The following is a 12,590-nucleotide window of genomic DNA, read 5'->3' on the forward strand; positions in this document are numbered from 1 at the left end:
TACTCCTCCCACAAATATTCAATCTTAATATCTAAATAATGAAACAACACAGTGTTATCCATTCTGGTGCTAACTGAGAATGCCAGTTATGACAGGCTCATTGTTTACTTTAACAGGTAATTTGTGGACCGGAATCATTTAATTGTTCTGAGTACATAATTACATGTCAGCAATTTCCAATTTAATTAAAATGTACAAATCTGAAGATTAAAGGGAATTTTTGAATTATTAATCATTTTTCCACTAGGAAATCTTGTTGCTCTGCAGGAGATTTGTCCAGTGTACAACTATACGTATTTTTTTCCTTCTCTTTCACAGACAGACAATTTTCCCGCAGAGCCCAATTACATGGGCAGCAGGCAGCAGTTTGTTCAAAGGTAAGGCCTATTAAATAACTTTCTCAGCTTCCCCATTTGCATTCATGTCAAAATTGCTTTGCAAGAGACTACACTTCAGATTCCAACTCGTAGAGACAACACTTTCTCTTCTTTTTCTTTGTATGTATTTCAGTAGCTCCACGTTTAAGGACCCAGAAAGAGCCAGCCTGAGAGACAGTGGGCACGGGGACAGTGATCAGGCTGACAGTGACCAAGACACTAACAAAGGCTCCTGCTGTGACATGTCTGTTAGGGAGGCACTCAAGATGAAAACTACTTCAACTAAAAGCCAACCACTTGAACAAGGTGAGTGAAGCCTTCCAATGTTTACCAAGTGTAAAGCTTAAGCAATCATTACAAACCTGTTAGTACTAGAGTTGCGGCTGATTAAGGTGGAATGGACCATTAATGTTGTATCAAAAGAAACAGCAAATCCCAAGTTTGTCCCGGACAAAAAGCAACTATTCAAGTACCTCAGTAAAAAACAGAATAAGGATGGCCATGGATAATGATCTTTAATCTTCTTAAAATGAGAATTTGATTAAAGTCACTAAATTTGTTATTTTCATGAATGCTCCCTAACTTTTTCTATTTTGCATTTTACTAACAAGGAAAATATGGCATATATTAGCTAGATATGCACATTTTAATTTACTAATTTATAGGATTAAAATAGTACACTCAACACTTTTAGGTGAAATGAAAACTTGATTGTAATGCTCTAGCTCTTAGCATACGGTTTGTTTTTTTTTTAGTGTGTATTTTAGTATTTCAGTAGTTTTTAGTAGTAAAATAACAGCTTAACCAGAGTTATGACTTTTTATTTTTTTGATTTACATCAGAGTATTCAAGGATATCAAATAAGTATGAACTTTTTACTCAGAATAAACAGAAATACTTTTTAATAAGTATATATATTCTAAAAGTCTATCTTCAATTTATTCATTTGACACATCTTTTTATTAATTTTGACATTTGTATTGTTTCAAACACAATGGAATATTTACTAATGACTTACCCAAAGGGAATTAAACTACTTTCAAGTGTATGAATTACAGGCTGTGAGTAGGGTATTTTTTTTTCTTTAATCTCCAATTATAATAAATCAAAAGAATTGTTTTATAAACTGCATTTCAGAATTACAGATGTATATTAGTTAATATTAGTTTTAAAAAATAGTCACAATTTTTAAATATTTAATATTTATCATGTAAGTTTTTTAATGAGAAACTAAATTTATACAATGTGAGCAGAGCTGCTAAATCATTTATTAATTGATGATTCATGGAAAGCAAATTTTTGTCTGTAGTGCACTCTGTCTTATCACATACATCTTAGAACAGGGGACCCAAACCTCTGGGTTGACTAAGGACCAGTACCAGGCCAGCTTGTCGGGAACCAGGCCACACAGCAAGCAGGTGAGCTGTGGATGAGTTCGCTGGCATTATCACCTGAGCCTGAGTTCCGCCTCCTCTTCCCACCCCCTGAAACCAAAAAGATCCAGGACCGCTGTCTGAACAGATAGCAGATATAATTTTACTAACTTTTCTAATCTTGTTGAAATTTTAGTACAAAACATATATTCAGTACAGAAATATATATGTATATATGCATATATGTGTGTGTGTGTGTGTGTGTGTGTGTGTATTTAGGCACTGACTATAGTTATGTTGGATTTATCTTAAATTTCACCTCCCCAAAGCCTTCTTTTCTAAGAAGTGCCAGATAGGTAACTTTTTTCTGACCTTTTACCATCTCAATTTTCTTTGTAGCAATGCGTATTGTTTTTTAAATTATTTTTAACAAAAGTTATTTAAATACTCATACTTACAGTTCCTGCAAATTTAATGTTTACTTAAAGTAACTTCAGTGGCCTTGATGGGTTGTTACTATGCAGTATTACATATGAGCCTTTTAGATACAGTTTAAATAATGTTTTGTTGAACCTTGATATACAAATGAATGTACAGCATTAGATAGGCCCATCTATGTGTACAATGAAGTAATTAAACAGATTATTTTTGACCACTATTGTAAAGCTGCATTTAGTAAGTAAAGAGTTTACATATCTTCATGAGAAACTTTGTTAAACAAAAACAAAAACGGTACACTGCTGCTCACATTAATACTTTAATTCCTTTTCATTCATTAACTGAGCAGTGTATTTGATGAACATGACAAAAAACCCTATAGAAAAAGAAAGCTATTTTATTTATGTTTGAAAATATAATTTACACTGAAATCTGATAAGAAATGTTTTTGAAATCAAAAAGTAATATTTTCAAAAGGAATTTATTGTTATTAAAATAAAATATATTTGGCACATATTTTACTTAGTATCACACACATATTGCTAGTCTGATAGTAAGAATGCCAATAGAAAGGTCGCCTGTAAAACAGTTTCCACACATCCTTAATAAATACCAGCTATTATGTATTGGAAAGCCACACATAGGTAATCTATGAATTATATAGGAGACTGACTCTTACTTTAAAACATGAATTTGAAGGATTAGTTAAAATATTATTTCATTGATTAATTAATTTGATTCATTAATGCCTTTATTTAATAAATACATATTAAATGCTTTCAATACATAAAAGAACAAAAGTATCTTCCCTCTTAGGGACAGAAACTAAGACCTAAACAAAAAGAAACTCGTTTATCAGTTCTTTTATTCACAATACAAATTTGAATCAGTACTTTAACAGGTTTTAATTAAAAAAATTGGCATATTGTATTTTACAGTTTCATATTAGTTTACTTGGCTTCTGTTTCTATTTAAATAATCTCAAGATAAATAATCCTCTATTTCTAAATTGAAATATTTAACTTAGAAATTAAAGTAAATTCAAAAAAGTAACCTTCACATTTTCAGTGGAAATTTTTATGCTAATAATGGTTTACCTGTGCCTATGACTAAGCTTTTTTGTGCTTTTATTTTATTAGCTCAAATATTACTTTTTTCTTTTGTGTAGTTAATTTTTTTATTTGTTCTGCTCCTTATATTTGTTTATTTTTGCTACCATCAGTTTAATGCTCTCAAATACACAGCACAAGTATGTGTTGCCCATTATTTTAGTAAAAATATTTAAAAGGGTTCAGTAGTTAATCGAAGGTGTGATGTATTGCACTTCAGCTGAACATAGCTTTAAGGATTTTATGTTAATAAACCCTCTAATAGAAAGAGGTTATTTTAGTTTTTCTTAGTGTGACTAAAAAAAAAAACTTTCAAAGAATATACTTATTTTTTTTCTATTTCATTGCATTTTTGTGCCTTTTTTTTTGAAAACAGAAAAAACAATTTTATTTTTATATAGTACCAAAAGAATCCCTGAATGTGAAATTAAGAGAACAATTTGATTTATAACAACATTAAAAATCCTTAGAAAACAATTTAACAAAAACAGAACAGTAGTTAATATCAAAGTTATGAAACATGGTGATATTACATATCAATGTAATAACACTGATAATTAAAAAGTGAAGAGACTAAAGGTTGATTGATTTTTTCTTTTTTTCTTTTTTTTTCATTTTTTAAATTTATTCACTTTTTAAATACATTTGTCTCTGCCTCCCCCCCACCTCTTTCCCTTGCCCTCTCCCTTCTTCCCTCCCTCAGCTCTTCCCCTTTGGTTTTGTTCAACTAGATTTTTCTATATACTCCCTTCACCAATTATTATAGGTAGGTAGGTAGGTTGGTGAACCAATCCAAACGTTTTTAAATTTGTATGCTACCATAATAGGACATTACAAATATTTACATTTCTAATAAGCATTGTTTGTCAGAAAATGACACAGAGAATTGACCAATACACATTTGATATTACTTTTCTGAATTTATGTTTTAGAATAAGAAAAACCAATTTATACCAACAACTAAAAAAATACATGTAATGTTATTTCTTTACAGAAGAGTCACATACAGTGTTATAAAGAATAAAACAAAAAATTTTGAGTTAATTTACTTCTTATGCCTCAGGATATTATTCAATCTTCGACTTCTAGCCACTTGTAGCCTTTGATTTTCTAGCCACTAAAAGCTTGTAAATTATTTTGATTACTAGCAATAACTGTTTGTTCTTTAAAAAAATTAATAAGCTCCCCCTAAAATTCAGTAGTTTCTATTGATTCCCAAATAAAAAAGTGTGCGATTTATGTAAACACCAACTGGTGATTTTTCTGAGCTCCTTTTTGATACGAAGTGATAGTTCTAAATTCTCCAAGAATAGTCAGTCTTTTTGATATTTTTACAGTTGACCAAAACCAAGTTCTTGAAGCCTGAATTTAGTGGAATATCATTGTACATTATAGCTATTGACGACCCATGCCAGGGATTGCACTGAAAAAGTCGCCATCATTCTCTAGCTCATGTGTTTGATAGCCAGCTGTCAGTCCCTTTTCCTGTGATGGGTTTCCAGGACTTTACTGATCCTCAGGTGTTGCCCCATTCAAAGATTTTTTTTCTCACTTTACTTAATTGCTATATAATTTCCTTTTTTTTTTTTTGTCTATTCAGTTCTGTACCTCCCCTGTTTTCTCTTTACTGTTAGAGAATCTGACTTATTAAATTTCATTCCAGTTTCCAAATATTTCACAATGGAATACCTAATTAAAATCTAATAACAATAAAATTTATAGAAAGTTGACAATAATAGAAATTCCAAATGAGCCAAATTTGTGTCAATGAATTTCAGTTTTTAAAAGTAAGTTATATTGTAAGGGTTGCCTTCCATCTTCCCAGAGGACATTCTAGAAAACTATAAAAACTAAAGCTAATGGGTTTTTTTCCTCTAAGTCAGTGCTTACATTTTGCTTATGTGCTTTACATTCAAAAGATGATTAGGTTAGTTTAAATGACTGCAGTATATAATATGATTTCAAGTTTTGAAAACGTTTTGAGCCCCACTCCTTGAAATTTCCCTGAGGCTCTTACGCACTGCAGTGAGGGGAACCTCACAGTGAGGATCGGGGAGGAAATATTGGGACAGAGGATTAGAACACTGAACACAAACTTAACCTACTTTCAATTTCCCCTAGAAGTGAACTAGGATAGTACTTTTCTATTCTAAAGCTTTCGCTCTGTTTTCTATTCTCCATCGTGGTTACTGCAGTTACGACCTTTTCAATCAAGCAGTGCCTTTTCCTAGAACTTCCCATAGCAGGCAACAGCAAATCCACCTCTACATAAGCAAGAACATGAAGGTAATGACTGTGCCCATCCTCTCAACAGCAGCCATCTGGCAATCTTTGAAAATAATTTTTAAAAGAAATGTTGCTATAAATCTATTAATAGTAAATATGTCTTAGGAAGGAAATGGAAAATTACTGCCATATATGGGGGTGGGAAGGAACTGTTCAATATTTAATTTCAGAAAGATCATTTATGAATTTTAAAAGGCATTAATGCTTTATGATTCACATATGTGGCATTAAAGAGATTATATTATTTGCCAAGATTTTCTATTATTTTCAAGTCCTGTAAGTTTTTATTGGACTGCATTTATCTAAAAGCACTGTAATGTCAATTTTTCTACCTACTGTTCTGTCTTTTAGGACTTTCAGAATTCATCTGATTTTCCATTTTACTGGATAAAATGGTCCACAAACTGTGAGCAGCTTCAGTTAATTTTTGCTTACCAAACATTGCAACTGTCCCATAGTTCAACTAACTTTAAAAGTTTCAATGATATCTCTTTTTCTCATGTGCAAACATCTGCTTCTAGAAGCCAGCAGCTGGTATCATGAAAATAGAGATTTTATCACCCTCACATTTGTTGCTCATCGTAAAACCTTCCTAACAAGTGTTGCATGATTTACTATAGACTCAATGTAATTTTGAGATTCTCTTGCTTTTAGTAAGCACAGCAATAACTTTTGCTAAAATATTCCAATTAGGAAATGATGGGACAGTTTTCCTCAAACCTTTGAAACCCATTTTGCCTCATTCTTGGGGACAGGGGCACTTTACCTAGACTTAGTATTATCGTGATCTCTCAAATACTCCCATACAAAGGATTCTTTTTGTGTGTTTATAAAATGAAACATATATAGATATTTCTTATCTATATAGATATATAGATATTTCATATATAGATGTCATACATAGATATTTTTGTGTGTTTATAAAATGAAACATATATATATATTTCATTTTATAAATTAAATGCTATTATATTAATATTATGCACACTTTTATGAGACTAAGCATCTGTCTGTATACTGAAAATCTAGAGTGATTGTTAGCTCATCTGTCAATTAAGAACTTAAGAAAATCATGTTTCTTCTGGAAATTTTCCATTATTTGACTTTAATAGCATATTCTGATATTACAGGTTCTCTGTTGTTTTGGAAGCCATATTCCAAAACATTAGGGTAAAAAGAATTTTCAAAGTATAAATCCCCTGTCTTACAGATAACAGAAAAAAGCAGATTAAATGACTTCAATGGAGTCTTTAAGTTGGTGGTTGAGGTGGTATAGGTACTTCATATTTTCATCACGTTTTATTTTCTTATTAGTCTAAAGATGTCAGCAACAATGCTTGAGAACTTGATTCTTTCATATATTTTAAACAAATATTTAATATAGTCACATACTTTGTGTAAGTTGAATAAAAGCTCAAATAGGTCAGTAAAATGTATCATTTCAAGTGCAGACATTGACACTACTGTCACCAAGCACAAATAGATAGATAGATAGATAGATAGATAGATAGATAGATAGATAGATGATAGATTTATTTATTTTTTTCCTTCAGCCTGGGCACAATGCCTGTGGTTCTCCTAACTTCAGGTCCCTGATAATTTCTTAGTGCATTAAGGAATGGTGGTTCTAAGAGAGCTTTTCATGTGTTCATTTATTCAATCACTGATTTTTTTTCTTTTAATAAAGAACTACTCCAGGGATACAAAGATGAGCTTAGGTACTGACTGGGTCCTTAGGTAGCTCACATTGTATTAAAAGCATTGGACATATAAGCTATGAGGTTGGTGCAGTGAGAGATGTGCCCCAAATATTAATGGTGTCATAAGAATGAATACTCGGACCAGAATTGGGGAAATCAAAGGAAATTCCTATAAAGAAGCCACTTGAGCTAATCCTTTAGAAAATATTTAGATCACTTGCAGAGTGAAATTGGGAGAGGGAGGATGACAGAGCATTCTCAGAAACAGAGATGTATGGCGGGTTGCTATTAAATGCAGATGAATAGGGATGTGTGAGTATAGGACTGGTGGGTATGAGACTGACAAGTGTATGAAAAGCCCAGTGATAGACTGACTGATAGGGAGCCATTGGATGTTCAGAAATTAACAGTTCAAAGTTTCATTTTAAAGAGATGATTTTTATGCCACTGCCTGGGGAGACAGGGATACAATTTGGAAGCTGAAGAAGTAATCCAAGGCAAGGTAAAATGAGGCCCAGAGTAGTAAAGAGGCAACAAGAATGGAAACAAGTGAAAGATTACAAACTACTTTTACTATATGCCATTACTTTACGATTATACTACGTTGCTTAGTATTCATTTAAAATTGATTTTTGGGATAAGAGTTTCTAAAGGAAATCATTTGATACCCAAATGAATGGACCATCACTTGAATTATTTAATGCCTTTAAGTTTTATGCAGTACATATATACCACATATATTAAATTAACACATATGTTTGAACTTTCAGCATTTTCTGTAAATGGCTAATGTTTATCTGCATACTGGAACTGGCTTACTAAAGAAACTTTACCGTCAAAATAAGTTAAGAGAAACAAAAAACAAAACAAAACAAAACAAATTCAGTTAACCAGATCTCTCAGAGAACTTCCAGGATGCAGTATGGTAGTTTAAAATTGTGTGATAATGAATCTTAGAATTATGGCTTGAGTAACTGAGTTCAGTTTACGAAAGGGGTGAAGACAGGGTGAGGTCACCAAGGGGAAACATTTTAAAAGTAAAAAGGAGAGTTTAAATGCATATCATGAGGCAGCCGGAAATCGTGGTTTGGCAGCCAAAGGAAAAGTCAGGAGGTAGAAGATGCATGTCTGTCATAAAGATATAGTGATTATTTCATATTTATAATTGTTAAGACACAGGAAACAATACTTGTATTATTAATCTAAACATTTAACATATTCAAATTAACTCCTCCTGTATGTTTCAATTTCATAACTCACATAAACTTATATTTTTATGTGTAGGCCTATAATTTTTAGAACCATAATTTTTCCAGTTAAGAATTTTCAAATTATACAACAGCGATGTGACGCCTGTGCCATATGTTATGTAACATTCAAACTGGGATCTGCGGCAGTATTCACAGTCAAACTCATTGATGATTTTGTAGTGAAAAGCTAAATATTCATACTAAATGATATAAAGAAAAATATAAATAGCCCATGTCAGTTCAAGTCAGTTTTTATTAATAAATGAGTAACAAAATAATTGCCAGATCAGAATTGTTTGGGATTTCAAAATACGGACAAGGAATTATAGACTTGTACTTAATTTGCACATAGGGGCTTCGCTCACTTAAATTCTTTATAATCAGTTGTACTGATGATGATTCAAGTAGCAACATAATGAAAAAAATATCTACCACCAAAAGAAGTGATTTTATGCAGTTTTCTATTAGACTAGAAATGTACAGTTGTCCTCTTGCCTCAGACCACATATAGAAAAAATTGTCTTTTATCCCTTTAATAATTTTAATATGATAAATATTTACTTTGGGAAGCCAAAGTAATTTGGGAACATTTAAATATTTAATCAGTTCATAAGATAATTTTGAGTAGTATTTTTAAGATTTCCAGACTGATAAATATACTCCTGCATCTGGTACTGGTTATATTTTTGAAACAAAATACATATTTCATGGAGATTGATTTGTCTGACCTGGATTTTATTTCTTTTGAGGTTTTTTTGAGAATTCGTATTGAGACATGAAATTATATTTTTTTATCTTGAGTCATTTCCTGTCTATCACATAATACCATTTATATAGACATCTGATCTTTGACCCCTACACATTAACATTTTTTAAGCTATTTAAGAGAAGATGGCAATAAAACTTTAGAAAATTTTAAGACATGCAGAATGACTTTATGATATACATGACCATTACTTTACCTTGTAGGAAAACAATAGACGATAGAGTGAATCTTAAGTAAATATATCTGCTAATTTTTTAACTCATGGAGTTATATTGGGACTCTTGTTCAGGGGCAGATATCATTACCACTAATTAATACATAAATAAATTAATTCAATAAATATTGTTTCAGAACTCACGTAGATGACAACCTGCCTTAAAGGTATTTATCTTTAAGGGTGTCACTTCTCTGTCCATCAAGCTGTAATTCCGTTATTTAAATACTATGATATATGTATAAGTAAATTAATTCTGCAGAAGAAATGAATAAGCCATTACTTCACAAATTAAATGTGCTTTTAAAAGGGTCTTGAAAGTAGAATAGGCCTATACAATACAGTGTCAATTGAGTATGTGAAGCTGGGATATATAGCATGATCAAAGCCTTAGAAATATGGCAAGTCAGAGTATAATCCAGGAAAGGCAAATAAATAGAAATATTTTTGTTGGAATATTGGTGTAGATTTAAAATAGAGGTAAATTGGACCAAATGAATGGGTTAGGGTCAGATTCTGAAAGACCTTGAATGCCATATTAAGTAGTTTGAATCTGATTCTATAGGCAATTAAAAACATTATTTTGATTGGAGTTACCTCATCAGAGTTCTGCTCTAAAATGACCAGTTAATAATACATCAGAAGAGTCCAATGGCCAAATGGAGCATTCATTAAGTTTCGAAAGGACAGAGACATGTTTAATACTTTCTAATTTTTGTATATCATAATGTCAATTAATTTAATTGCTGTGCCTAAATTTTTACTGAAATTATTCTGAATAATAAACATAACTCAAAAGAAAGATTATTCAAAGTACTTTCTATTTATATTTGCCAATAATGATCATTGTTGATTTTTTCTTTCATTTTTATTTTACAGCAGAGCTGTCAACTCTATTTTAAATATAAATCCTAACGAAATTTTTGTATTTTAAATATATGACAAACTGTGAACTTATTCAATCAGATTACAAAAGATCAACTAGTAGTAATAGGGAATTAAAAAGAAAATAACATTTATTAAACATCTATTATGAGTCAGTCACTGCACCAAGCACTTTTAAACAAATTTGTCTTCAAGATAAGCTGATGAGATGACTGTTATCTCCGTAATAGATGAGAAACCTGAGCAGCATCAGAGAACTGAAGTTAACTTGCTCACCAGTGATGCCCTTAGCCGTGCAGCAATGTTCTGTATGATGCTCTGTCTGTGCTCTTTCCATTCTGATCGCTTCTGCTTCTTTATGGTCATCAACATCTCTGCAAGGTAGTTATACTAGTATTTCTAAGTTTAAAAATAGTGTATCTTACTGTTGAAAATAGAGTTGAATCTGATTCTTTATATCTCAGTGTATAGAGTTATGAAGGGTTTTTTGGGATCATATTAGTCATCTGATTAATTATTATTATTTCGGCTTGCTCTGAAACAGCAGCGAGTACTGAGACTATTGTTTTTTGGTCTTTATATAGACTAGCTGCTTTTACATGGAAAAACTTTTTTTCCTTCCTACAGATTCTTTAGTTAATCTTGTCTTATTAAAAATGGACATGAAGCATAAAACTACCCCTATTAACACACTGATACCATTTGGAAAATATTTAATTTTCATATACTCACAAGTCACCCCCATCTAGCTTATTAATAGATTATTTAATCACTGTTAAAAATAGGTTATAACAAGACAGTTTTAGTTATACATTCTATTTTCCAAATCATTGTCTCTTAAGTTTGACAAATGGTACTTTCTTAAGCAATCAACAAATTTAATTTTGTTTTTTAAAATATCATATTATTAAGCTCTAGTAGTAGCATCAGTTCTATTTATTTTTAAAAGTTTATTTATTGATTTTTTACTTTATCATTGACACTATTACAGATGTCCCCATTACCCCTCCTTTGCCCACTTTCACTTAACCCACTTTTAGAACTGTGATAGACTACTCAGAAATATTTAAGTTAGATATACAAATTTAATTTAATTTGCAAGACACTGCAGTCCATATGTATTTCACAATTCTTCAGGTATTGATCAAATTTTTTGCACAATAAAAATAGTGGAAAACTTGTGTAAACTCCTCTTCTCTCATTTATTTCTCCATCCCAAACCTGCCAGCATTTTCACTCCACTCTCCCAAACCCTCCCACCCCGCTCCTTTCTAAAATCAGTAAATGGTATCAACATCTACCTAGTCACTCCAGCTAGAAACAGAGGAACCCCTCTTTTTCTTTTTCTTCCTCATCCAAGCATGTAACATTAAATCCTGTTGTTACTCTCAGCCAATTCTACTTGACATTTTTTTAGTTCACTTATTTCCAGTATATATACTTACCCTAGATGCTATGTCTCTTTCTCATCATAACACCCTCCCAAGTATGTGCTCATCTGCTTCTTTTGTTCTCTTGTTTGCAATAAAAACAGGATGATTTTCCTTTATTTAAAACCATAGAGTAATTGAAAAAAATATCTGGACTTTGAACCTTGGCATAAATACCTTCCTCTTCTGTCACTCTCCTATTAGCTCACTATACACCAGCCATGGAGGTCTTCTTTCAGTTTGTTCTTTTCTCTCTCAAGAAAGAGTTTCTAGTGCTGAAATCTCTTCTGTACTAACTCATGTCCCTCATTAGTCTACACACCACATGTGTAAAGGAGACACTTCTCTTATTTTTCCAATGTATCCTTAATGTTTAGTTAAAAAGTGGGTTATTATAGATTAAAACTACAGGTTAAGGAGGAGTTTTACAGAACTTGAAGTCACTGAGTAAATGTTAAAGGTTCTTGGTCTGGTAAAGAACATGATATTCCATTAATTTATAGGGAAATCAGTTCTGTTGCAGTTAGAAATAGATCCAACAAACATTTAATAACTTCAAAGAGCTGAAGTATGCACATTCACTTAAGTTGTCTCATTTACATACACAATTTTGAATTATTTTACAAGACAGGCATTGCCATTGTCATTTTGAATAGAGAAAATTAGCAATCTAAGGTTTTTGAGCTTCTATGTAGCTGATCCAAAATTTTAGCCTGGGGTATCCGATGCTAATTTCATGGGCATTTTCATTGTTTTACAGTG

At 31.6% G+C, this 12,590-nt stretch overlaps 1 protein-coding gene across 1 annotated transcript in view; it reads left to right on the plus strand.

Annotated features, from left to right (window-relative positions):
• PCDH17 (protocadherin 17) overlaps positions 1–12,590 on the plus strand; it is a 90,998-nt gene that overhangs the window by 34,448 nt on the left and 43,960 nt on the right. The window contains exons 2-3 of the mRNA XM_054586402.1: positions 319–377; positions 511–683. Coding sequence (XP_054442377.1) covers positions 319–377; positions 511–683 — 232 coding nt within the window. The remainder of the gene's footprint in view (positions 1–318; positions 378–510; positions 684–12,590) is intronic.

The sequence above is a fragment of the Pteronotus mesoamericanus genome, unplaced genomic scaffold (genome assembly GCF_021234165.1).
Source record: "Pteronotus mesoamericanus isolate MK-2021 breed Mesoamerican mustached bat unplaced genomic scaffold, CSHL_Meso_final contig_94, whole genome shotgun sequence".
Lineage (NCBI taxonomy): Eukaryota > Metazoa > Chordata > Mammalia > Chiroptera > Mormoopidae > Pteronotus > Pteronotus mesoamericanus.